General features: G+C 48.3%; 1 protein-coding gene across 1 annotated transcript in view; it reads left to right on the forward strand.

The window, feature by feature from the left end:
- Positions 1–8,013, forward strand: part of MAP2K3 (mitogen-activated protein kinase kinase 3) — a 31,804-nt gene extending 23,791 nt beyond the window's left edge. Inside the window, exons 8-12 of the mRNA XM_081116156.1 lie at positions 590–717; positions 1,218–1,295; positions 5,254–5,393; positions 6,384–6,429; positions 6,977–8,013. Coding sequence (XP_080972282.1) covers positions 590–717; positions 1,218–1,295; positions 5,254–5,393; positions 6,384–6,429; positions 6,977–7,060 — 476 coding nt within the window. The 3' untranslated portion in view covers positions 7,061–8,013. The remainder of the gene's footprint in view (positions 1–589; positions 718–1,217; positions 1,296–5,253; positions 5,394–6,383; positions 6,430–6,976) is intronic.
- The last annotated feature ends 19,816 nt before the right edge of the window (positions 8,014–27,829 follow it).

The raw sequence follows: 27,829 nt of genomic DNA on the forward strand, positions 1-27,829 counted from the left end.
TTTCTGTGCATTTCTATCGTGTGCACATCCCTGTAGAAAGCACATGGGCTGTGTGTGTTGTGTGTACGTTTGCTGGAAGGTTTCCTGCTGTGAAGCCTGCTCTGGTCAGTCTTGAGTCATGGGGTGGGCTCCATGTTCTCTTGCAGACCTGCACCTGCTATTTTAGCTGCTGCCCTGTGCTTCCTGGCTGAACCTGCTGGCTCCTTGGCATGGACACTTGGGTGGTTTCTGGGTCTCACCCTGTCAGTGAGGACCCCTGCACCCCAGCCTGGGAAGACCCCAGAGCTAGAGGTTGTGCCGGGAAGTGGAGGTTGAGTCGCAGTTGGAGGCTGCACAGCCTGCTTCTCTGGGCCTCGTCTCCAAAGTGCTGCTGATGGCACCAGGACGCCATCTGGGGTGGAGCAGCCAAGCCCTGACTTCGTCCTTACACGTGGCTGGTGGCCAGAGCACGTCTTTGCTGTGTCGTCACCTGCTGCTTGGGCAGTGCCTCTTGGAGCCTCAGCCCCTCATTCACTCCCTGGGCCAGAGCAGCATCTGCCCCCAGGAGCCAGGACTCCTGGAGCTGAAAGGCCTGTTTTGTCCCTGGCAGATGTGAAGCCATCTAATGTCCTCATCAACAAGGAGGGGCACGTGAAGATGTGTGACTTTGGGATCAGCGGCTACTTGGTGGATTCTGTGGCCAAGACGATGGATGCTGGCTGCAAGCCCTACATGGCCGTGAGTAGTCCCCCCAACCCCAACTCCTGGACCACAGCTGAGGGTCAGGAGAGGATGTGCCTGGGAGATAACATGTCCTCTGTCCATCAGGGACAGGGCCTCCTCCAGATACCGCATTTTCGTGCCACAAAGGTGGCGCTCTGACACCCAGCCTGCCCAAGCAGCCCCTCTACCTTTGTTATTAATTGTGCCCTGAAGTACCCATTTGGATGACAAATTTTATGGACACCCACACGGAGGCAACTCGTGGGGTCTGTGCAGGTCCCACTCCTCCCCTAGTTTCCTGAAGGTGCTCTTCTCAACCCCCAGTTGAGGGTACCTTTGAGGCAAGGTTTGGGCCTTCACCACAAGACTCTGGCCCTCTCCTCAGTTTCCTCATCTGTCCCATGGGGAGGTGGGATAGGTTGGGGAGGCAAGACCCAGTTGGGGGTGTGTGGCTCACCTCTGTTCTGGCCCCTCCTTGTGAGGGGGTGTTTATGCCTCACTGGTCCTTCTTGCAGCCTGAGAGAATCAACCCGGAGCTGAACCAGAAGGGCTACAATGTCAAGTCTGACGTCTGGAGCCTTGGCATCACCATGGTACTGCTGGGGCTAGGCCAGGCCTGGCTGGTTGGGTGGGGCCTGGCAGGGGCAACGCTCGATCAGTGGGTGAGCTTTTGGAGGGCCCATCAAATAGTTTAGACCCTGGAAAACAGTGTTGGCTTCACAGTCTGAGAAGAAAACGACTACAGTGATGTTAAGCCCTCCCTAGTAGTGAGGAGGACCCTTCACAAAAGTTCTGGACAGCAGTGCTCACTGGTCTGTTGGACTTTATCCAGAGCTCATGTTTGCTTGTTGAGAAATCACAGCCAATTCCAAATTAAGTGAGCTGGCACACAAAAAATTTTAGAAGCAAAAATGGTAAAAATCTTTAAAAAATTTTTTACAGCAAGAAGTATGTTGCCTGTGGGGTCCTGGTGCATTTCCATGGTGTGGTAGGATGGAGCAGGTGGCTCTCAGTCTTGGGCCTATGGGGGCCGGAGTGGGCTGGGCACAGCCCTTGGCTAAGCTGGAGTGGCTCCATCGGAGGTTCCAGGGTAGGGCTGGGCCCATGTGACTCTCTTTTTTAAAGAAATGTCCAGCAGAACCCTGGCCCTGCTCAGGTGGGTCAAGACTTAGTTATTTTTTGGAAGTCCACTTAGGCACCCGGTGGGACATCGGCTGTAGGGACAGGAAAAAGACTAGGATGCCACCAGGGAGTCTTAGTTGTGTGTGAGACCTGCATACTCGGGAAAACGTTACTGTCAGGGGCCCATCATGCATGAATTAGTCCAGCTGACTTACTGGCCTGAATGGTTTTTGCCCCCCATGCTCTTGTCACAACCGTTGGAACTAACGGGTGTGGTTTGTTGATGTTTCTGGGGGGTGTCAGCACCCTCTGTGCCTCAGTCCCTGGCTTCTCGGTGTTGGGGACAGAGTGCAGTCAATAGTCAAAATCAATCAGTAAAACATGGTGCGAAGGGGTGTGGAGAAGAGTTAAGAGTTGAGCCGAGTGGGGGCGACCGGGGCAGCAGGAGCAGAGCAGCAAAGCCTCTGGGTGGGAGCGGGAGGGGGGCTGCAGGGGTCTGGGGGCAGAAGCCCAAGGTGAGGTGGGCCTAGTGTGAGCCTGAGGACAGGTCTGGGAGGTTAGAGAAGTGTTAGGTGGGGGCTCAGGATCAATGGAGGTGTTTTAGATGTTACCGATGCTGCAGTTACCATAATCCTCCTCATCACTGTATAATTGTAACTTTACAAGCTGTGTCTGTTCACAGTGACTGAGAAGGAGTCAAAATCAAAATCATTTTGTCAGATGAAATGGAGGAACTGGTGATACCTTCAGTTTTCCTTAATACTGCAATGAAACTTTTTCTTTTTGAAGTGGAGCAGTATCCACAGTCCAAAAGTAGATATTATACCTGCAGGTGAAAGTTTTCCAAATCCTCAGTTAAAAATAAGAGGGAGTTCTTGCTATATTTATAGGAGTGTCTCTCTGTCCCTCCCATCTGTCCGTCTATCAGCATTATTGGGGACCCACCATATTCTAGTGACCTGTGATGTCTCTACTGGAACTGGGCACGTATTTCAGGTGTCAAGTGCTGTGTAACAGACCACGTCCGGACCTAGTGACTCAAAAACCAACCATGGCTTATTATTTCTTATGTGTCTGTAGTCAGCTGGATTCAGCAGGGTGGGTCTTCCACTCCACACGGTTCTAGCTGGGGGCACAGCTGGGGTCGGGGTTGGGCCGGGCTGGAAGGTTCAAGAAGGCTTTACTGACTTCCTGAGGGCGAGCCTGCTCCCGGGGTGTCCTCACAGCAGCAGTGAGGGGACCAGCAGCCTTGTGAGTGGCTTCCACAGGGACGTGCTCTTAAGGGCGAGGCCCAGGGCCAGCCCAGTGTCCGTCTGCCTTGTCGTGTAGTCAAGGCGAGTCACAAGCCAGCCCAGGTTCAGGAGGATCTTTTCCCTCTGGTGGGGCACTGGCAAGCACACATGGAGTGTAGCTGCCGTCACAGGCAAGTGACAAAGTGATAAAAACACAATATAAAAATGCAGAGGAAGAGAAAAGGAAAAGTCACCGGGTGTTTCTACTCTACACACACAGCCCCTTCTCCCACCGTCGGCGTTTAGCACTCAACACTATGTTTCCTTCTAGGTGTTTTGCTCTTTGTAAAAACATATATTTTGCCTTTTCCACACAGCCTCACATCATTCATGTTTCCCCGGATTAACCCCTGTAGGCATCCCTTCCAAATAATTTACAACCATCTGCCACTCTCTGCTCAGCCAGTCTCCTAACTCGGGGCATGTCACTTGTTTCTGTGTTTTTTTCCCACTGCAAGTCCCTGGCCATCCTGAGGAGGGACAGGTGAAGCACTGCACACTGGCTCACCCTCTGGGTGGCCCCCCTCCCATCCTGTGAGCCCACCCTGGGCAGCTCTCTGTGGGCAACTGACCCCAGCCACAGGACACTTACTACGATAGACACCCGAAGGCTCTCGGCCATAATGAATGTTGACCAGGTGCTGACCACATGAGCACTTGTCTGGGGTCACAGGGCACTCCTCTCAGCTGCCCTGTGGCAGGCTGGTCCTTGGCACTGGGTGTTTAGACTGCTTCTGAATATTCACTATTATGAATCACACCATTCCATGCACCTCTGGGCCCTGAGGGCTTTTTTTGTTTTGTTTTCCATTTTTTTTTGAGCTCTTTAGAGAAAATGACCAGGAAAGGGATTAGCAGGTCAAGGGTTTGGACATGTTTTGATTTTTAAGTTATAAACTCTGGTAGGTCTCTGGCCCTCCTCTGTAGTCCATACAGGGTTCTCACTCCTGCTTATTGGCATTAGCGAAAACTAGGAAAGTGCAGCCTGAATTTTTCCTGTGAAAATACACACACAGAATCACACCCACTGTGCTGTGCATGTCCCCCACCCGGGGGGTGTTTATATCATGGCTGGGGAGGGGCTTTAGCTTTATGGGAAGAGTTTTTCTTAGCATAGTAATTAGTGCTCGATTTGGGTGCCAGCTGCCAATGTGAAGCATTTGTTTGAGTTGAGGGCTCTTCTGTCATCGAGAAGTCTCTGTGCTGTTTCAGGCAGGGACCTGCATTGACCTGATTTGTTTTTTCATTTTGGTAGTCAAAATCAGAACTCAGAGTTTGTCATAAGCTAGCCAGTTTGTTCCATAAGTGACTTTCTCCCATGGCAGGCGAGGTACAGGCTGGGTGCCTGGCATGGGTGCAGAGCCTGGGGGCCCCCGATGTCGCATGCAGGGAGGTGCAGGTCCAGGTCCAGGTCTAGCAGGATTGACAAGGCTACGGTGGCCAGGGAGTCAGGGAGAAGATGATGGAGGCAGAGAGGAGAAGGCTTCCTGGAGGAGGAGGCATTGGAAATGGGCCTTACAGGATGTTGATGGGCGGGTGATGGGGAGCTATGGAGGAGTGGGGCTTCAGACTTCACACCTGATGGGGCCTGGAGCAGGTTCTTGCAGTGAAGGAGCTGATCAGATGTGGGCCTCATGGTGTAACATTCCTTCCTCAGCCTTGGGGAGAGAGGGGTGTACGAGTGAGCATCATCTCATTCCCATTTCTCCTCTAATCAATGGCAGCAGAAGCTGGGACATTGTAGAGACATTAGGGAGGGGAGTGGCCTGTGGTGAATAGTGAAGTTATTGCCTGTCCAACTTCCTTTGCCAATGTTGCCTTGGGGAAAGGCTGCTCAGGGCTGCCAGCTCCTCTGATTTTCCTAGATTAGCTGGAACCTGGGTTTTTATGTAAAATCTGAATTCAGATTGTTTGAAAATCTGAGGGTGGTCAAACTAGTCATAACCCAGGGCAGGACCTGCTCCGTGAGCCATAATTGTTGCTGGTTGGTCAGAGTAGCAAACGCTGTGTCCGCCTGGCTTTCATCTTTGACCCGATGTCCTTTGAACTTGACTGGCCTCTTGGCCAGCTCCAGGTGCCCTGCTTCTGGGTGCAGAGTGTGGGTTTATCTGACCCAGTGCCGCTGTCCTCACTGCAGATTGAGATGGCTATTCTGCGTTTTCCTTATGAGTCCTGGGGGACCCCGTTCCAGCAGCTGAAGCAGGTGGTGGAGGAGCCGTCCCCCCAGCTCCCAGCTGACCGTTTCTCTCCTGAGTTTGTGGACTTCACTGCACAGTGGTGAGTCTGCAGCCCTCTCCTGGCCAGACCATGGCTCCTCCCTGGGCCAGTCGCCCTCTCCTTTAGCAAATAACCCCAAACAACTAGCCTCAAAATATGCACAGTCCTTCTGAAAGTAGGCAGACCGAGATAGACCAGAAGGAGAACAAAAGCTTTTGGAGGATTTGAGTAGCATAAAGAAGTTTACTTTTATTGATGTTTGGAACTTTGTACCAAATGCTCACAGGAACCTTATAAAATTGTGTTTGAGATTACAAAGGAAATAGGGAAAAAGGCAAAAGGCAAAGCCGTCAGGCCATGGCCTCTGCCCATAATTTAATAAAACGAGACGTCACAACTAAAGGGAAATTCAAAGTAAATTCTTCTGCTCACTCTTGGGTTATGAGAGTTTTGAAAAATGGAATTATAAGCTGTTCAGAAGTGAAAGGTAGTAAGAAAATAGCATGTCAGTATCTATGTGTTGTGGGTGAAGAGATACTCGGAGGAAAATTTGTAGCCTTTTTTTCTTTTATTAGAAAATAAAAAGACTGAAGACAAACGAGGCTTGTAAATAGTCATCAGTCACTTTGACTCCTTTTAATTAGGTCCTCCCCTCTCCCAGGACCTGTGTTAAGGAATTTTCCCCCTGTTTAAGGACACCACAGACACAGTTGTTAATGGTAGCATTTCAGTATCATTTCAATATTAGGTTCATTGGAAATTTCCTAGGTTGCTATAGAGACAAGAAAGCTAACACCCCAAGAGACAAAGAACTAACACACCCAGAGGCCCAGAACTTGGTCTAAGTCTCTGTAGTTTGTACCCTCAGATCCCACTCCACCCTCGGGAGCTCCCTGGAACTGTCCCGCTCCTTATTCCCCGAGCCCCAGGAGCACATATGTCCCCCCGCTGCCCAGTCAGGGGTCAGCCCGGCTGGCTTGGCTGGCCCGGAGGGGCTGGCCTTGCCTCCTCCATGCCAGCCTGGCCCCAACCTGCCCTGTTCTCCCCTAGCCTGAGGAAGAACCCCGCAGAGCGCATGAGCTACCTGGAGCTGATGGTAAGTGGATGGGAGCAGCGCTGGGCTGGCTCTCTGGGGAGAGGGCTACATCCCCATGCACAGAGCTGGGCGGTTCAGGTACGGACTCACTCCCTGGCTCCCTCCTTCCCCCACGCCAGGCCTGTGAAGGGGCACACAGGCAGTGCTGTGACAGATGGCGCAGAGGGATGGGGTGGGGGCGCAGGTGGACTGTTTCATTTGAAGACATCAGGGAAGGCTTCATAGAGGGGGTGCCATTTGAACTGGGCCTGGAAGGATGAATAAGGATTTACCCTCTGATGGAGAGGGGCATTCCAAGCTGAATGCCCGTCACGGGCGGAGGCCTGGCGTGTGTGGGGAGAAGTGAGTTTAGTATGGCCAGTGGATGGCTACTGGAGGGCCGAGGAGGGAGCCATCAATCGTGCTGTCTCTAACAGGGAGGGCTTTCTGGGGGCGGCGACCTAGAAGGATGGTAGGAGTTTTCCAAGCAGAAGGAGCACCCGGGTCTGGACTGGTGTGGGGAGGTGGCAGGCTCCTGTGCCCCATGCCTTCTCCTGTCCCCCACCAGGAGCATCCTTTCTTCACCTTGCACAAAACCAAGAAGACGGACATCGCAGCGTTCGTGAAGGAGATCCTGGGAGAGGACCCATAGAGGGCGGGGCCCGCCAGCAGCCCCGAGCCCCTCTGCAGGGACAGTGCTTGCCCACACCCATAAGCTACTGCCATACCAGCCTCGGGCATTCTGGGAGTGCCAAAGAACCCGACTGCCAGGGCTTCCCGCTGGGCCCACGTGGGCCCCACCAGTGCCTCTGTCCTGCTGCTCCGAGGGCCCCGAGTCTTCAGCCCCCAAGACCCCGGACTTGGAGGGACCTGGATGCCCCAACAGATGCTGCTGCCCCTCAAGAGAAGGCAGCTGGCACGTGTGCACTGCCTTGGCCCAGCCCTGGACGCCACCCAAGTTGTATATTTTTTTATTTCTTGACTGAATGGACTTTGTGCACTTTGACTCAGGGTGGCCACATTTCTGTGCTGGCCTGGGTAGCGCGGAGGGGGATGAGCCACGTGAGTCCCCCGAGCCCCTGAGGCGGCAGAGCCGCTTGAGGCCTTCGCCCGCACTGGCAAACGGGCCTCCACGGGGCACGGGTGGCCTAGCCTCCGGCTACGTCTACCAGGGCTGTTGGCTCATGTTTTAAAATTTACCCTCTTTTTTTCTTTTTTGCTTTGTGGGTTTGGCTGTTGGTTTTTTTTGGTTTTGTTTTTGTTTGTTTTGCATGGTTTGGAGCCAGATAAGTTTTCTGCCACCCCCTAGGGAACCATCAGGCCAAGACTCACCCTGTCTGCTCAGGCTGGGGTCTAGGAGGGTGGGCCGCAAGGTCCCTGCCCAGAGGGATACTCTCCTTGGGGACTGGCTTCACAGGCTATGCATTCGCTTTTAGTATATATACATATGTGTGTGTGTGTGTGTGTGTATAGATATATATATATAGATATATATATATATATTTTTTCTTTGAAGAGAGGACTACCTGTCCTGGATCCTATCCCTAATGGGTTGGGGCAGTTGTCTGATTGCTGTTTTAATAAAAACAAAAAACAAAAACTGGGCCAGAAGGCTGTGTGAGACTGTCAAAGTGGTGAGCCCACTCCTTGTGAATGTCTATGGCCACTAAAGGACCTCTTGTCCCTGGGATGCGGCCTGCGGGGGGGCAGTGTGGTCAAGGGAGTCAGGGCTTGCTGACCTGCCAGGGACCTGCACTTCCACATATGAGGGCACCGAGGCTCCCAGAGGGCTGTGGTGAGGAGCCAGGCTCTGTGCTGGATGCTGGGCAGAGCAACAGACACAGGCCCAACCACTAGTGGGGCCACCTGGCCCACTGTCTGGGAAGAGGGCTTGGCTTGATGCAGTGTGTTGAGCAGGTGCTGGTCCCAGGCCTTGACGTTTTCGCCTCATTGAGAGAGTTATGTTACTGACTTGGGTTATTAATGTTGTCATCCCTAGTTTACAGATGAGAAAACAGGCCCAGAGATCTGAAGTAACTTGCCCAAAGCCACACAGCTTGTATGTTGGAGAAACAGGCTTGGAGACAGGTAGTGGTCCCCTGGAGAAGGCTCTTGGGAGTGGGAGCAACTCAAGGAAGGCCTTTTTGCCAGGGTCCAGTCTGGCTCTTTGATCCTTGAAGCCTGGGCTGGGGCAGAAACTGTTCATCAGTCTTCAGGAAGGGAGTTTACTTGCTCATGTAAGCAGAACTGTATGTGGCTTCAGGCACAGTCGGATCCAGGAGCGTGGTTAATATCCTTATTAGAACTTGTGTCCGTCTTAGCTGTTTTCTCTCAGTTCCACACTCCCCTCATGGGGATAAGTCAGGACCCAGTGGCTTCTACCATTTTAGCAAAGGGGCCCAGAGCTCCAGCTGAAGTCCCAGGTCTGGCTTATTCAGTGGGAAGGGGTCATGTGCTCTTCCCCAATCCAGTTACAAGCCAGGAGGAGAGTCAACCCACCCACATCTCAGAATCTGAGAACAGGGTCTCCCCAGTCCTCCAAGGGAAATCGGGGCATCTTCTCCAGGTTCACTCTCCTCTACCTCAGTCCACCACTCCTCCCATCCTTAGCTCAGCCTGTCCCCAAATAGCCCTCAGTCTGGGGACAGGCCTCTGCCTATTAACCCTTACCTGGCACAGCATTTAGCAATTTCAAGGTGCTTTTGTGCCCCTCCCTCCATGATGAAGGCATGTTCTCACTTTGGGGTCTTTGCAATGACAAAACCCCCTGCCTGGAACCCCCTTCCAATCCTGGTCTCCCATGTCACTTTCTCAGGGAGACCCCCCCCCATCTGGCCCAGCCAGTCTAGATTATTTTTATCTGCTTCATCTGGGTATATTTGACCTGCCACTGTGTGCTCAGGGAACCTCAACCTTTGTTGAATGAATGGATAAAATGAAGCATGAAGGAGTGAATGAGTCCCAAAACCTTGTGTGTGCACACGCATGCGGATATGCTAGTGTGTGTTGTGTGTGAGCGCAGGCGTGTGTGCCGGTGTGTGTGAGCGCACGCGTCCCGCCCCTGCACTCTGGGCCAGCCATGTTTCAGTCCTAGGGGCACAGTCCCAGTCCTTCCTCTTGCAGCCCCCAGGAGGCACCAGAACCCCGACTTTGACCCCATGTCCCTAGAATTCTGCGAACATGCCATCTGACCGCTCTTACCCTCCTGCTGCCACTTTCCCTGGCTCCTAGAGGCAGAGTCTTCAGATGGGCCAGGGTCCTGCTCTGGGGCTCCCACAGCTCAGCTGTTTTCTGCCCTTGCACCTTAAAACGACTGGCCCGCCCGTGTGCACATCCTGTCCTCCCACCTCCATGCATAGGCCCCGTTGGGAGCTCTGCTGATGTAGGGCGATGGTGGGAGGTCTCATCCACAGGTACTCATGGGTGCACAGTCCTCTACAGTTGGCAAATCACTACAGTTTACAGAGAACCCTACAGTTGGCACATGATGTCGGAGTTTGAAAAGCCCAAAGCTGTTTACAGGACACAATTTACAAAGTAATTTACAGTTTGCAAAGCCCTCTACAGGATTAAAAAGCACTTTATAGTTTACCAAGCAGTTTACAGTTTGCCGAGCAATGGCCAGATTAGAAGACATTCAGAGTTTGCAGGTTCTTCTCCACATTAGTCAAACACTGGTTGTTTACAGGTTCAGTTATTATTTAATGGACCCTTCTGCTTTTACAAAGGGCGTCCAGGCATCCAAGTGGGGGAAGCCAGTGTGCAGGTCAATTTGACATTTATGAAGTACCTGTCCAGCCCTCAGCGAAGGCTCTCACTATGTGCCTGCCCAAGTGGCAGGGCCCTTTTCCCTGTCCCTAGGCTGTTAGGGGGAGGTCCCAGCTGCAGGGGCTGGACTGGGACCTTCGCCTAGCTTAGGTGTCTCCATTGCTCTCCAGACGTCAGGGGTTGGGTGCATGTCCCAGACCTGGGGCTAAGGAATCTCTGGACTGACTGAGGACGGAGACCTGTGGTCTTTGCTGCGAGAGCACCCTCATCAGGCACGGTAAACACTGCGACATTCAAGCCTGGTCTAGAGTGGGGTGGATGCCCCTAAGGGAGGATTTGGTGAGTTCCCTCCTGGAGGTCAGGGAAGGCGGACTTCTTGTTAAATATCAGCTCAGCCTCTCCTCCACAGAATCCTGCTGTGGCTCACACCTCCCCCTGTCTAAGCCTCCTGATGGTGCCCCCAAAATGCTCAGACCAGCTGGTCCTCTGTCACTGCCGCACCCACCACTCTTCCACTTGCTCCCTGAGCTTCAGCCTCACTGTGCTCAGATACATCAAGCCCAGACTTGCCTCAGGGCCTTTGCACTAGCTGTCCCGGTTGCCTAGAGTGCCCTCCCTCAAGATGACCTGCTGGCTGACTCAGATGTCTCTACTCAGATGCTACCTCCCCACAGAGGCCCCCCTGATTATCCAATCACTCTATCCCCTCACCTTGCTGTATTTTCTTAATATTTATTTTGTTAACAATAATATTAACAGCTGCTTTAAAATGGAGGCGGAGCTGCCATGCCAGAGGAACTGCTTTGCACCTCTTATGCTTAAACCTTGGAAGGTTAAAAATGACAAAATAACCTTTGGACTGGGCCTAAGCACTTTGTTTCCCGAAAAACCGCAAAGATAACCGCAATTATGATTACTGGGCTAATGACTACCCGACTGAAAATTAAAAACATTGTTTAGAATTAACACCACTGTGTTGCCTGCACCAATAGAAATGCCTTCCTTCTACGGATGTCATTGTTCCCCTCCCCTTTCTCATAAATAACCCCCTGCCTTTGTGTCTTTTTTTTTTTTTTAAAATATGTCTTTATTGATTTCAGAGAGAGATAGAAACATCAACAATGAGACAGTCATTGATCGGCTGCCCCCTGCATGCGTGTGCCCTGACCGGGAATTGAACCCGGACGCCTGGATCCTAGGTTGGCACTCAACCGCTGAGCCACGCCCGGCCGGGCTGCCTTTGTGTCTTAATAAGAACATTTTTGGGGATTCTGCTTGAATCGGAGCATCTCAAATAGCTGTTCTTTTGAACTCAGTAAATGTTTATTGCCTCTTACTTTGAAAGGCCCTTTTATTTTTAGGTTAGTAATTTATTTGCACTCTTGTCCACTCACCACCTCCCTCTGTGTACTGGGAGCTCTTCTGGGGCTGGGATGAGTCTGTCTTGCTCAAAGTCTGGCATGGAGGGGCCATGACCTCGGAGGTGGCGGGCGCACGGAAGGTGCCCTCTGGCCCCAAAGCCGAGCCCAGAACCAGGGCAGCTGGGCCCACGGAACCGTGCCCAGGTCTGGCTGGAGGCGGCGTGGGGGCTGCAGCTCTGTTTACTCTGGGCATCAGCCTAGGAAGACTCCAGGAGCCGGGCAAACCCTTCGTTGTTCTGACTAGAGACAGTGCGCAGAGAAGGGAGCGGCCTGCTGAAGGCCACAGCACGCGGCAAAAAGCTGGGAAGGGCGCCTAGGGGCGGGTCTCCAGGAGCAGCAGCAGCTCGGTCAGGCAGGGCCCCCTCGGCCGGCCATCCAGGGTTGGAGATTAAGGATTCCTCCCCTGCTTCGTTTTCAAAGCCTGTCTGGTAACTCTGGACCAGGAAAGGGGAAGGGCTTCTGCCACCACCTTTATCTCTGGTCCTGTCCCTGGCTGCGTTGTGGGTGGGGATGGTGACTGAGCAGGACTGTGTCCTCTCCTCTCCCAGCAGGGACTTAACAGCGTGTGGCTAAGCCTTCATGTGAGGCATGGGTCCCTTCCCACCCCACCCCCACCCCACCCCCACCCTCACCCTCACCCCCACCCCACCCCCACCAGGGCTGCATCTTCCGCTTGCACAGCTCCCATTGACATGTGATTCCTGGAGGGGTCAGGGATCCTTCCTGTCCTGGCTCTACTCCTCTGACATGAGGGCCTTGTGTAAACCCCAGTGCACTCTACATGCTCATCTCTGCATCTTGGGAAAGCCACTGTAAGTTCTTTTAGAAACCAGGCAGAAGAGTCTACAACCACGGTGGGGCCAAAGTAGGTTTACAGTTGTGAGTACGTGAAACACAGAATTTATTCTTGTATTATGATCTAATCACTGTATTATTTCCCACACGCACAGCTGTAACTTCCTTTCGCCCGCCTGTGTGCAGCAGCTGTGCATCCACAGCTTGTTCGTCTGTACTTCCAGGCAGTCAGCTCTTCTGGAGGCTGTGTTAGGGGAAGGGCATGAATTGTTCACTTTACTAACTGAAGACAAGAGGTTTTCTTACAGACCCTGGGAAACTGGAGGCTGAAACAAGGCTATAAAAAGATAAGGCGCCTTGGTGGGCCCATTACTTAGAAAAGAAATACATTTTGAGAACAGACCAGGACAGGACACACTTTGCTTTGGTTGCTGATCCCCCCCCCCTTCGGGAGTTTCCCTCAGGAACGCTGACCATTCTCTGGTCCCCAGAACAGGCTGAGCTGTTTGTAACATCATAGAAGATTGGCCACCTGCTTATTGGACTTCCAGCTCCTGGAGGCTGGACTGCAGACCCTCCTCTCCCCTTTCGCTGTTACACTCCCAGCTGCACAAGTTATCTTCCCTCTTCCCTATATAATCAGCCAACTGGAAGAAAAAGAGGAGAGCAGAGTTTTCAAGATGACCTGCTGCTCTTCCCATAATGCCAGCAATATTGGAATAAATGCTCATATATGATTCAACCCTGTCTCTGCTTAATTTGGCTCCAGTAGTGACATTGGCCTCAGACCCATTTAGTGTCCTGTATCAGTTGCAGAGGTCCAGCCAGGTTCCAGCCCTACCTAATGCCCCTCAGACAGTGAGACAGAGCTGAGTGAGCCCAGAAACCCAGGAGTCCTGTCCCAACCCCCACCCCTAGCCCAGGCTCTGCCCACCCCAGTGAGCTATTTGCCAAGCCAGACTTAACTGCATCCGTCCCCTTCAGCCTCACACAAGCTGTCGGCTCCTCTATTCCTGTCCTGGGCCCATCTCTGGTGGGACCTGGGAGGAAGGAGCCTTGGGAGGCTTCATTCTCTGGTTGGGTTGCACCAGCCCAGGGAGCTCTTTCCTTCTTGGCTCCCAAAGCTTTCATGTTTCCTCAATGCCCAGGGACCCAGGGAAAGGAGACCCAGCATGGGCTCTACAGCAGTCTTATCTGGATTGTTCTCTACAAGGCTTGGCATAGGGGAGGTGCTATTTGGCACCTACTGTGTGCCAAGCAGCATTCTAGAGCTGAAACTGAGACAAGCCTGGGCCTGCCCTGGCAGCTGGGAGTACATCAGATATAGCAGAAGCAAACTCACAAAATGCTTTACAAACTCTTTAATTATAACTCCCTAAGGAGAAACATTGAAGTAAATAAATTAACTTTTAAATTAATTAAACTTAATTACAATTGTTTAAAATAATTTTTTCTTATGAGAGATACAACACTAAAGAATCAGATTTTGTCATGTAGATGTGCCATCTATGTTTTTTCACTCCTCCAAGAACTAACTTTTGCCTCCCTTGAAAATGGATGGCTAAGAAAATTATCAACTGCATTTAGTGCCATGAAAAAAAGGGGTGCATTAGAGTGGGACCCTTCCTGAGTCTTGGTCACGGCAGAGTCCACAGTTTCAGAAGACTCCACGGAAGGGCGCGGGAAGCAGCAGCATGGAATTAAGTAGGCAGGGAGCGGAGAGCACGTGCCGGGAACAGCCTGTGCAAAGGCCCTGAAGCGGGAGGGAACTTGGCATTACCTGGGGGGCGGATCACATGGGGTCATGGCGAACACTCTAGACTTTATTTTCAGGGCACAACCGGCATGATTGGAGGGTTTTAAGTAGGGGAGAGATGTGACCTGATTTACGTTAAGAACAACAATAACAGGACCCCCTTTCTGAAATGTCCTGTCTCTGCCAAGTGGACGGATGCCTTTCTGCTTCAAAGCCTGCCCGTGGCCGTGTCGGCATGGAGGGTTGTCTACCCCCAGCCCAGCTCTTGAATCAGGCAGCCTTGATTTGACTCTGTCACCCCTTAAAAATGTTACAGCACTTCTCTGAGACTCAGTTTCCTCATCTGCAAATCGAGGGTGCTAACACTGACCTTACAGGATAACAGGTGGTTTCAATAAAATCCTGGAGGGCATGAAGGCCCATCATAGGCCTGGCACATAGTGGGTGCTCAGTTAATAAGCCCTCTCCCTGGTTCCTGTCCACCGTCTCCCCTTGAGCCTGTCTGGTACCAGAGAGTGAATGACAGGCATTAGGCACTGTGCTCCTTGGGCTCTGAATTCATCCTTCACACAGTTGCTTTTAAACCAAAACATCATTCCCCGTGGTCCCCCAGGATGCCACTGCACATCTGTTGCCGAGATGGGCTTGCCTTTTGAATCGTGGTCTTGGTGTCTGTCCTGGACTGTAAAATTTCACAGGCTGCTGTGGCAGGTGGTGACAGACTTGCCCATCTTGGGGTCCCAGGGGCAAAGGCAGAGCCTGGCTGGTTGTCTGAGCCTCTGCTGGAGCCCACTTGGTCCCTTCTGTCAATGGTGACCTTAAATAAGTCACCAGTTCTTTCAGGTCCCAGTTGTGTGGGTGGTGAAAGGCAGTGGAGAGCAGGTCCCCCACCCCACCAGGCTACCTCCTTGATCGCAGTCAGTCAAAGCTTGCCTAAGGGGCAGGGCCCTGCTCAGGACCAGGACCGCCAGAGCAATCGCTCCCCCCCATCTTGTGAACTGGAAATAAAAGGGCCTTTCAAAGTGAGAGGCAACAAACATTCGAGACCAGTAAGGATAACTTTTGGGGATGCTCTGATTCAGGCAGACGCCCAAATAATGTTCTGATTAGGAGACAAAGGCAATGGGCATTTCTGAGAAAGGACAGGACAATCACCTCAGTGGAAGGCATTTCTGATGGTGCAGAGAACACAACACAGTGCTGTTCATTCTCAACAATGTTTTAAATTTTCAGTCGGGTAGTCATCAGCCCAGTAGTCATAACTGCTTTCTTCTTTGCAGTTTTTTGGGAAACAAGGATGCTTAGGCCCAGTCCGGAGGTTATTCGGCCCTGTTTTAACCTTCCATAGTTTGAGAGTAAGTCGTGGAAGGCAGTTCCCCTGGCACGCAGCTCTGCCTCCATCATGAAGTGGTTCAATTCATATTATCATTTACAATCTCTTGTTTATTTTGGTCTTTCTGCTAGGAATTCCCTGTGAAATTCTTGGTTTCAAGCAACAGCAGTGACTGTCCACCCAAGGTAAAGGGATTTCTTGGCTCAATCTCAGGGCTTATAGAATGAACAGGAGAACTTTCAGGGTATAAGGAGGCCCGAGGGGCCAGGGCATCCAGGTCAATCTGGTCAGTGCTCTACTGTGGCCTTGGCCCCAGATACTACGTTTCAGAGTCCCAGGCAGGAGTGGCCTATTGACCAAACCTAAGACTGGTTCGTTCAGCTTCTGCTGTGTGAAATAGGACACTGCCCACCCAGGATTCTACACAGGAGGCTCTTTCCCAAATAAGCAGGGATTTGGATGTTGTACAGCCACCCCACCCCAACACACATATTCACTACACCTCCCCTTTTCTGCCTGTGAACTCCTACTCAGCCCTCAAAACTCATTTTTGCTGGCTCTGCCTTTGTGAGATTCCCTTTAGCCACTCCTTTTCTGGGTTCCATAGCCTCTCCCTTCACTCTGATGCCCCGATCATGCTGGATGCCATGTCTATGTCCAGGTCTGCTTGTGCACCGGACTCTGCTCTCTTGAGGCAGAGGGTGATCATTGATTACCCACCAACCTTGGTCCTGCACACTTTGTATGGGTTATTGCATTGAATTTTCGCAACAACCCTAGGAGCTGGGCTCTGTTGCTTTTCCCATTTACACATGATGAAAACCAAGGGTAGAGATGCTAAGCAATTTGTCCAAATCACACAGCTGGTGAGGGGTGGACCTGGGTCCTGAACCCAGGTAGCCTGACTCTAAGGGCTGGTGATTGAGGGGGTGTTTAGCTCCCTAGAGATGGCTCCATCCAGGGTAGGGTCTGGCCACTTGGCTGCTCTTCCCCTCTCTGGTGTTGGAAGACAGTGACCTTCCTCCCCTCCCCACCCCCAGTGGGTTAATCAAGGTGAGCAGGCTAAAAGCTCTGCATCATTCAAATCTTTAAAAATTTGTTTTTACTGTTGACACTATTACAGGTGTCCCCCACCCGCCCAGCCCTGTCCTCCACTGTGGTCCGTGTCTGTGGTTACGCATGCATGTTCTTTGGCTAATCTCTTCACTTCCTTTTTTCTTTAACTTTTTTTTTTTAGATCCTCACCTGAGGATATTTTCTCCATTGCTTTTCAGAGAGAGGAAGCGAGAGGGAGAGAGAGAGAAACATCGATGTGAGAGAGACACATCGACTGGTTGCCTCCCGCACAGGACCAGAGCCAGGGATTGAGCCTGCAACCGAGGTGCGTGCCCTTGTCCAGAATTGAACTCAGGACCCTCCAGTCCGTGGGCTGACGCTCTAACCACTGAGCAGCACCGGCCAGGGCTCGTCACCTTCTTTCATCCAGCCCCCGCCCCCGTCCCCTCTGACCTCTGTCAATCTGTTCCATTTTGGTTCCATTTTGTTCGTCAGTTTTTTCCGTTCATTAGATTCCACGTATGAGCGCGACCATGTGGTGCTTGTCTGGCTCTGCCCGGCTTCGCGTGCTTAGTGCAGGGGCACAGTGGTGGGTGCTCTCCAGTCCCTCAGGCTGTCCCAAAGGGCATGGGGTCCGTCTTTCTCACAGCCGAAGGGGCATTCCATGGTGTAAAGGCACCACAGCGCTTTTGTTTAGGCTGAAAACAATTTTATATCACGTGAACACAATTCTGGGCTTGTCTGATAAGACGCTGGGTCACACACTCACTGTCAATGGCATGTATCATCTCAAGAGCACATTTCTCCATTTCCCTTGCTCCCCACGTCGGGCATGTGTTCTACCTGGAGTCGGAAGTGCAGTTGGTCCTGGATGCGCTTTGCTAAGCACCCGGAACCACCGAAGGAGCGAAGGCTCGAGAAATCCCGAGGACAGGTCTCCCAGCTGCGGGAAGAAGCAGGCGAGCGAATGCCCTGTATTTTTAGGGCTAACGTAGTTTTCAGTATGCCCTGTTTGTTTATTTAACATTTGTTAGAAAAGAACACTGGATCTCTACCTCCTATATTCCAAATGCTAAAATATATTCCCTATACAGTAAAGATTTATGTATGTATGTATGTATGTATGTATGTATTTATTTAAAAGAGACATTATTTTAATACTAGTTTTCACCCAGACATAAGCCTCTCTGATTTCATTTTTTAAAAAGTGTAATCTAGTATTTATTTTATTTCTTAAATTTTTAAAAATTTATCTTTATTGTTGAAAGGATTACAGATGTCCTCTTTTCCCCCCCACTGACGCTTCCTCCCTCCCTCCCCATCCCAGGCCTTCACCACACTATGGTTTGTGTCCACGGGTTACGCGTACATGCGTATAAGTTCTTTGGTTAATCTCCCCTCCCCTTCCCTCTGAGATCCATGCTTCTATGTCTCTGGATCTATTTTGTTCATCAGTTTATTTTGTTCATTAGATTCCACGTATGAGCGAGATCATGTGATGTCTGTCTTTCTCTGCCTGGCTTATTTCACTCAGCATGATATTCCCCAGGTCCCTCCATGCTGTCCCAGAGGGTACGTAGTGTTGGGTTTGATTTCCAGTCAGGGCACATGCCTGGTTGCAAGTTCAATCCCTGACCCTGGTTGGGGCGAGTGTGGGAGGCAGTCGATCAATATTTCTCTCTCGCATTGATGTTTCTCCCTCTCTCTTTCCATTCCTCTCTCTCTAAAAATAAATAAAAATGTACTCAGGTGAGGATTGAAAAAAGAAGAAACCATCAACAAAATGTAGTTTTTATTTGCATCTCTCTGATGATTAGTGACCTTGAGCATTTTTTCATGTCTATTGGCCATTACACCTGCATAGTATTCCATGGTGCGAATGTCCCACAGCTTTTCTATCCACTCATCCTGGTGGGCACTTGGGCTGTTTCCAGGTCTGAGCTATTATAAGTTGTGCTGCTGTGAACATAGGGGTGCATATGTTCTTTCTGATTGATTAGTGTTTCGGGATTCTTAGGATATATTCCTAGAAGTGGGATCACTGGGCCAAATGGCAGTTCAGTTTTTAATTTTTTGAGGAAACTCTGCACTGTTTTCCACAGTGGCTGCACCCGTCTGCATTCCCACCAGCAGTGTGCCAGGTTCCCCTTTCTCCACACCCTCGCCAGCACTTGTAGCCATTCTGACAGGTGTGAGGTGATATCTCATTGTAGTTTTTATTTGCATCTCTCTGATGATTAGTGACCTTGAGCATTTTTTCATGTCTATTGGCCATTAGTAGTGTATATTCAGGTCCTTTGCCCATTTTTTAATTGGATTGTTTCTCTTCCTGGTGTTGGGTTGTATACATTTTTTATGTATTTTGGAGATTAAGCCCTTATCAGATGTGTCACTGGTGAATATGTTCTCCCATACAGCGGGCTCCTTTACATTTTGTTGGTGGTTTCTTCTTTTTTCAGTCCTCACTTGAGTACATTTTTATTTATTTTTAGAGAGAGAGGAATGGAAAGAGAGAGGGAGAAACATCAATGCGAGAGAGAAATATTGATCGATTGCCTCCCACACTCGCCCCAACCAGGGTCAGGGATTGAACTTGCAACCAGGCATGTGCCCTGACTGGAAATCAAACCCAAGACATTTCTGTGCACTGGATGCTGCTCCCACCAACTGAACCACACCAGCCAGGGTGTTGATGGTTTCTTTTGCTGTGCCGAACCTTTTTATTTTTATTTATTTACTTTTGTAACATCCATCGCCACACATAGTTACAAATTTTTTCTTGTGATGAGAACTTTTAAGATCTCTTAGAAACTTTTTTGTTTTTGTTTTAATTTATCTTTATTGTTAAAAGGATTAAAAATTCCACCTTGCATCCCTCCCCCTAGGGCTTCACCACACTATTTTTTAAAAAAATATATCTTTATTGATTTCAGAGAGAGGAAGGGAGAGGGAGAGAGAGAGATAGAAACATCAATGATAAGAGAGTTGTCACTGATCGGCTGCCTCCTGCACGCCCCCAACTGGGGATCAAGCCTGCAACCCAGGCATGTGCCCTGATCGGGAATCGAATCATGATCTCCTGGATCCTAGGTCTATGCTAAACCGCTGAGCCACACCCGGCTGGGCATCATCTCACTATTGCCTGTGTCCATGGTTTATGCATATATGCATATAAGTTCTTAGGTTAATCTTTCCCTCCCCTGCCCCCAGTTTCCCTCTGAGATCCCTCAGTCTGTTCCCTGCTTCTATGTCTCTGAATCTATTTTGTTCATTGTTTATTTTGTTGATTAGATTCCACATATGACTTGTTTCTCTCTGACTGGCTTATTTTGCTTCGCATAATACTCTTCAGGTTCCTCCATGCTGTCTCAGAGGGTAAGGGATCTTTCCTTTTTTCAACTGCATAGTGTTCCATGGTATAAATGTCCGAGAAGATGCTTGATATGATTTCAATCTTCTTGAAGTTGTAGAGACTTGTTTTGTGTCCTAACATGTGGTCTGTCTTTGAGACTGTCCCATGTCATGCAGAAGCTTTTTCATTTGATGTGGTCTCATTTATTTTTTCCTTTGTTTCCCTTGCCTTAAGAGATATATTGGCAAAATATTGCTATGACAGATGTCTGATATTTTTCTTCTAGGATTTTTATGGTTTTGTGACTTACATTTAAGTCTTTTATCTATTTTGAGTTTATTCTTGTGTATGGTGTAAGTTGGTGGTCTAGTTTCATTTTTTTGCATGTATCTGTCCAATTTTCCCAGCACCATTTATTGAAGAGGCTGTTTTCACTTCATTGTATGTTCTTGCCTCCTTGGCTTGGGTCGATTTCTGGGTTCTCTGTTCTGTTCCACTGATCTATATACCTGTTCTTGTGCCAGTACCAGGCCGTTTTGATTACAGCGGCTTTGTAGTATAGTTTGATATCAGGTATTGTGATCCCTCCTACTCTGTTCTTCTTTCTCAAGATTGCTGAGGCTATTTGGAGCATTTTTTGATTCCATATAAATTTTTGGAATATTTGTTCTAGATTTGTGAAATATATGAATGATATTTTAATAGAAATTGCATTGAATCTATTGATTGCTTTGGGTAATGTGGACATTTTAATTATGTTAATTCTTCCAATCCATGAACATGCTATATGCTTCCACATGTTTGTATCTTCTTCAATTCATTTCTTTAATGTCTTATAGTTTTCTGAGTATAAATCTTTTACTTCCTGTGTTAAAATGAGTCCCAGCTACCTTATTTTTCTTGTTGCAATAGTAAATAAGATTGTTTTTTTATCTCTCTTTCTGATAGTTCACTATTGGTGAATAAAAATGCCACTGATTTCTGAATATTAATTTTGTATCCTGCTTCCTTACCGAATTCATTTATTAGATCTAGTAGTTTTTTGATGGAGTCTTTAGGGTTTTCTATGTACAATATTATGTTGTCTGTGAATAATGACAGTTTTACTTCCTCCTTTCCAATTTGACCTCTTTTTATTTTTCCTTCTTGTCTCATCCCTGTGGCTAGGACTTCCAGTACTATGTTGAATAAGAGGGTGAAAGTGGACATCCCTGTCTTGTTCCTGATCTTAAGGGAAATGGTTTTAGTTTTTGCCCATTGAGTATGGTGTTGGATGTAGGTTTTTTATAAATGGCCTTTATTATGTTGAAGTATGATCCCTCTATTCCCACTGCTGAGAGTTGTTTTTTTAAAAATCACAAATGGGCCCAGCCGGTCATGGCTCAGCAGTTGAGCATTGACCTAGGATCCAGGCGATCAGGGTTCAATTCCCGTTCAGGGCACATGCCCGGGTTGCGGGCTGCAGCCGATCAATGGTTCTCTCATCATTGATGTTTCTACCTCTCTCTCTCCCTCTCCCTTCCTCTCTCTGAAATCAATAAAGATATATTAAATAAATAAATAAATAAACAAATAAATAAATAAATAAAAATAAAAATCACAAATGGCTTCTGGATTTTATCAAATGCTTTTTCTGCATCTATTGATATGATCATGTGATTTTTGTCTTTCAATTTGTTTATGTGATGTATCATGTTTATTGATTTGTGAACATTGTATCAACCTTGCATTCCTGGAATAAATCTCACTTGGTCATGGTGTATAATCTTTTTAATGTTTTGCTGGATCTGATTTGCTAATATTTTGTTGAGGATTTTAGCATCTATGTTCATCAGGGATATTGGCCTTTAATTTTCTTTCATTGTAGTGTCTTTATCTGGTTTTGGAAGTAGGATAATTTTGGCCTCATAAAAAGAGCTTGGATGTCTTCCTTCCTCTTGAATTTTTTGGAATAGTTAGAGGAGAATAGGTGTTAATTCTTCGAATGTTCAGTAAAATTCACCTGTGAAGCCATCTTGTTTGCTGTGAGTTTCTTTTATTACTGCTTCAATTTCATCAGTTATTATTGGCCTATTCAGGTTTTCTGATTCTTCCTGATTCAGTTTTGGAAGATTGTATGTTTCTAGGAATTTTTCCATTTCACCCAGGTTGTCCAATTTGTGTTGGCACATAGTTGTTATTAGTATTTTCTTTCAATCCTTTATATTTCTTTGGTGTTTGTTGTTACATCTCTGATTTCATTCCTGATTTTGTTTATTTGGGTCCTCCCTCTTTGTTTCTTGATGAGCCTGGCTAAAGGTTTGTCAATCTTGTTTATCTTTTCAAAGAATCAGCTCTTGGTTTCATTGATCTTTTGTATTGTTTTTTAGTCTCTATGTCATTTACTTTTGTTCTGATCTTTATTATTTCCTTCCTTCTACTTACTCTGAGCTTTTTGTTGTTGTTCTCTTTCTAATCTTTTAGTTGTAGGATTAGAGAGTCTATTTGAGATTTTTCTTGCTTCTTAAGTAAGCCAGTAGTGCTATGAACTTCCCTCTCAGGACTGCTCTCATTGTGTCCCATAGATTTTTGGTTGTTGTATGTTCATTTTCATTTGTTTCCAGGAAGTTTTTTATTTCTTACTTGATCTCATTAGTAACACATTTATTGTTTAATAACATGCTATTTCGTCTCCATGTGTGTGTTTTTAATTTAAAAAATTTTTTTTTGTTTTTCCTCACCTGAGGATATTTTTTCCATTTTATTTTTTAGAGAGAGTGGAAGGGAGGGATGAAGGGGAAGAGGGAGAGAGAGAAAAAAGATTGATATGAGAGAGACACATTGATTGATTGCCTCCCACATGTGCCCTGACTGGGGCTGGGGATTGAACCTGTAACCTAGGTATTACCTTATCAGAGGATTGAACCTGTGACCCTTTGGTTCATGTGCTAATGCTCAAACCACTGAGCAACACCAGCCAAGGCTTGAATTTTTTTTTTTATTGTAGTTGATTTCTAGTTTCATGCCATTGAGGTCCAAGAAGATGCTTGATATGATTTTAATCTTGAATTTGTTAAGACTTATTTTGTGTCCTGACGTGGTCTATCTTTGAGAATGTCCTGTGTGCACGTGAGAAGAATGTATATTCTGCTGCTTTGGGATGAAATGTCCTGTAAATATCAATTAAATCAATTAATCTAGTGTGTCTTTTAAGGTCACTCTTTCCTCATTGATATTTTCTCTGGAAGATCTATCCAATGATTACAGTGGAATGTTAAATTCCCCTACTATGACTGTATTGCTATCAATCTCTTTCTCAAAGTGGAAAGGAGGGATGGAGGTCTCTCCAAGAGGTTTAAAGAAATACATTTTTAGGTGTTTCTGTATGGGGTGCAAGGGTTATATCCTCATGCTGGATAGTTCCCTTTAGTATTATGTAGTGACCTTTTTTGTCTCTTTTATGGCCTTTGTTTTGAAGTCCATTTTGTCAGATATCAGTATTGTGACCCAAGCTATTCTTTGTTTTCCTTTGCATGGGATATTTCTTTTATGCCCCTTGACTTTCAGCCTGTGTAAGTATTTTATTCTGAGATGGGTCTCTTGTAGACAGCATATATATGGGTCATGTTTTCTTATCCATTCAGCTACCCTATGTCTTTTAATTGGAGCATTTAATCCATTTACATTTAAGGTTATTATCAATAGGTACTTACTTATTTCCATTTTTACTCGTAATGCCTATGTTCCTCTGTCTAAATATAAGCTTCTTACAGTAGCTCCTTTAACATGTCTTGCAATGCTGGTTTGGTGGTAATGAACTCCTTTAGCTCCTCTCCCCTTTTTTTTGGTCTGGGAAGTTCTTTATTTCACCTTCAATTTTAAATGATAGCCTTGCTGGGTAGAGTAGTCTTGGTCATATGTCCTTGCTTTTCATCACTTTGAGTACTTCATACCAATCTCCTCTGGACTGAAATGTCTCTGTTGAAAAATCAGCTAGAAACCTTCTGGGTGCTCCCTTATGGGTAACTTATTGTCTCTCTCTTGCTGCCTTTAAGATTCTCTCTTTGTCTTTAATCTTTGTCATTTTAATTATGATGTGCCTGGGCATGGGTCTCTTTGGCTTCATCTTGAATGGCACTCTCTGTGCTTCCTGGACTTGTGTGACTTTTTCCTTCACCAGGCTAGAGAAGTTTTCTGTCATTATTTCTTCAAACAGGTTCTCTATCCTTTGCTCACTTTGTCTCCTTATGGAACCCCTATGATGCAGATATTATTACACTTCATGTTGTCCCTAAGTTTCCTTAAACTTAACCTCATTCTTTTTAATTCTTTTTTTCTTTTAGCTGCCCTGATTGGGTGTTTTTTTCCTACTTGTCTTCCAAGTCACTGATTTGATCTTCTGCTGTATCCAACCTACTTTTTATTTCTACCTGTGTATTCTTGATAGTTTTCTTCATTTCTGACTGGTTCTTATTCATAGTTTCTGTGGTGCTTTTCAGCCATTGTAGTTCTCACTAAGTTTCTTGAGCATCCTTATAACAATTACTTTGAACTCTATTTCTGATAAATTTCTCTCCTCCATTTTATTTAGCTCTTATTTTGGAGATTCCTCCTGTTCTTTCATTTGGAGTCTGTTTCTTTGTATCTTCACTTTGGCTATCTCTTTGTGTTTATTTCTATGTTTTAGATATAACTGCTATGACTCCCAATCTTTGTGGCATGGCCTTATGTATTAGGTGTCCTGTGAGACCCAGTGGTGTAGTCTCCTTCATCTCCTCAGCTGGGTGCTCTAGAAATGTCCCCTGCGTGGGTTATGTGGGCCCTCCTGTTGTAATTAGGTCTTGATTGCTGTTGGCCCATTTGTAAAGGGCAGATCAACCCTCATGCTGGCTGACTGTAAGGCTCAACCCCAAGCATGGCATACAAGTTGCTGTGCAGGAGCAGTTTTGAGGTGCCTTGCTGGGTTCTGTGGCACAATCTTCCACATCATCTGAGCTCCTTGTCCAGGAATGTCTCTTGTGGGTTATATGCACCCACTGTTGTAGTTGAGGCTTGATTGCTGTTAGCCCTTTTGTGAGTGCAGTTAACCCTTCAGGCTGGGTGACTATAGGGGTAAACCTTAATCACCTTGTATGAGATGTTGCGCAGGGGCTGCCTTCTGAGGTAGGTTTGTTCCCATAAGGCTCTGGTATCTGCCAGGGTCCCCCTTTGGGTGTGCTGCTTCTGTGGCTAGTTGAGTCAAGTTCTGGTGTGGTCTGAAGCCCACTCCTGATTGAGTTGGGGATGGGCAATTCCTCTCCTTCCTGGGGCAGCACGGGCTGAACTCTCAGGGGAGTGCAGATCTGCTTCCCTACAGTGCAGACACAGAGCCCAGAACTTGCCAATCTAGCTCCCAGACAGAGCCTCCTCAGGAGACCTAATCTGAAAATATCAGCTGTGCATGGCTCCCCAGCATCCCCACGCTGCCAAACCAAGCAGGAGAGGACTGAAAATCAGCCCTGTATGGCACTCTGATCTCTCCACGTGGCTGGTCTCAGCAGGGAGAGGCAGAAATTCCCAGCTCCTCTTAGACTCCAAGCCTAGCATGACAGGCTTCGAGACCATCTCCCCTGCACTATTAAACCCAGCAGGATGGGCCAGAAATCCCAACCCTTCACAGTTCCTTTGTGCCACTGAACCCAGCAGCAGGACGGGGCAGGCCAAGAAGCTCAACAGGTGGGGCGAGGGGTGTCAACTATGCCCTGGAGGTGGGAGAGACTATTTGTCTTTCCCAAGCCACACAGTTTAGTAACTGACTGGGTCTCTTCCCAAAGCCTTTACAGAAAACAGAGGACCCCTCAAAGCCAGCAGACTCCTCCACAGAACCTGAGTATGGCATTGTGACCTCTCCAGCAGTCGGAGTCTGGAGCGAACTCTCTAAACTGGTGCTGCAACAGTGGGAGTGCTCCTCCCCTGGGATGGCTCAGTCCAAGTCTCCCAGGTGGACAGGATCCCCACTGATTCCTGCCACCCGATGCTACATGGGCTCCTCTTCTCTTCTGGTGCTCTGGGTTGGGAATTCCTATTTGGGGTTGAGACCTCATGCTCCCAGGGGGAGGGAGTTTTACAGCCATGATATCCCTCGGCTTGTCAGCGGTTGCACCTGCACGAGAAGGCTGCCCCTTTCTGCATCTCTGCCCCTCTTACCAGTCTTTACATGGCTTCTTCAGTGCTCCTTAGATAGAATATTTCCAATCAGCTACACTTCAATTGGTTTTTCAAATTGATGGCTCTGTAGTTTAGCCGTAAACCTGGTCTGTGGCTGGGAGCAAGTGCATACAGCTTCCAGCTATTCTGCAGCCATTTGGAATCTGTTCTCATTCAAATATTGAAGTTGAAATAAAGAGAGCACATGGGTTTCAAAACATTGTCAAGTTCTATTTTTCAGGATTAAGAAGAAAAAAATAGCTATAAAGAGTGAAAAGATCTCATGGCCAAAGGCATCCCTTGCCTCTGTGTGGAAGAATAAAAGTACCTGCCTGTAACAGTGCTGCCATGACTGGTCCTGCCCCAGGGCCCACAGCTCTGCCCATGAGCTTTCTCTGGGCCAGGATAGCACTGCCTCCTGGCTTTCCCAGCTGGAGGGAGCTTCAGGCCCCCCAGGGGAAACCATGTTGAGAATACACTAATATTGGCTCTGTCTCTGTCTCCACAACTGGCCCTGTCTGGCTTTCCTGTGGGTATTTCCCAGGATTGCCTTGCATTCAAATCCTTCTCTCAGTGTCTGCTACTGGGGAAACCTAAGGAGATGGTGCCTTTGAGAATTATGGTGGGGAAGGCAGGACCTAATAGAGGTCAGGCTTTTAATCCATAGAAGTGCTCAGTAAATTACGCTGAAGTCATTGCAGGGATCCCTTGACCCTATTGGGGCCACCCCACCCTCTTAAGTTCTCCTGGCTCCCCAGAGAGTCTGGGGTGTGCTTCACCAGGTTCTCTCACAGCTTTATGCTTTTGTGTAACATTGCTCCTCCCTTTGCTCACCTACCTCAGTCCCTCCGACTTAGCTGTGTGGTCATGGGCAAGTCACAGCACCTCTCTGATTCTCCACATTCTCAGCCCCATGTGCTAGGACCTGTTGCCTTCTTAGGGCAAACACCAGCAGGGTTTACTCAGCAACCCAATCCCAGTTGTCACAGAGTTTGCTGCCACTACTGGATAAGGGTCCCAGGGGAGTGTTTTGGGGGCTGTAGTTCATCTCATCTGGGGCCACAGTGTGAGGAGGGCAGCTGAGGCTGGTGGGAGAGGTTGACAGGGTGGAAATCACAAAGGACCCAGAAGCACCTACCACCTACCACTCCTCTGTGAAGCCTGCAGATCTCCTATGGGGACTTAACACCAATACCCCCTCCTCTGTGTTCCTGGCTGACAGCTCACATATTGGACCTATTGCAGAGCATTGCCCTTGGGCCTGCTTCACCTGTACGGTAGAGTTGGAGTGCTTGACAATTGATACCCTCATCCTTGGGCACTGCCAGCCAGTCTATTACCACAAGAGTTCAGCCCCTTGTTTTAAGACAGCAGACACTCAGAGATGTAATCCACACACCGGAGCTCCCTGGGATCAGGACTTGGCCAGGACCCAAATGCACACTTACTTGGCTCCTCCTGCTCTCTCCTGTTTCCCTCGCTCCGTTACTGGTTTCTACCAGAAAAACTTCCTCCATGAAGCACTCACACCATATCCTTGACTCATGCTCTGCTTCTAGGAGAACCTGACAGAAGACAACTTGCTGGCACTGGGTATCACGGGTGCATTTTAATAGAGCAACTTTGTCAGTAAGGATCTAGGTTTGGCTGCTTATTAAAAACAAAAACAGCCTGGCTGGGTGTGGCTCAGCGGTTGAGTGTCGACCTAGGATCCAGGCGATCGGGGTTCGATTCCCGGTCAGGGCACATGCCCGGTTGCGGGCTTGATCAATGAC

This window comes from Miniopterus schreibersii, assembly GCF_964146895.1.
Source record: "Miniopterus schreibersii genome assembly, chromosome: 16".
NCBI classification, from domain to species: Eukaryota; Metazoa; Chordata; class Mammalia; order Chiroptera; family Miniopteridae; genus Miniopterus; species Miniopterus schreibersii.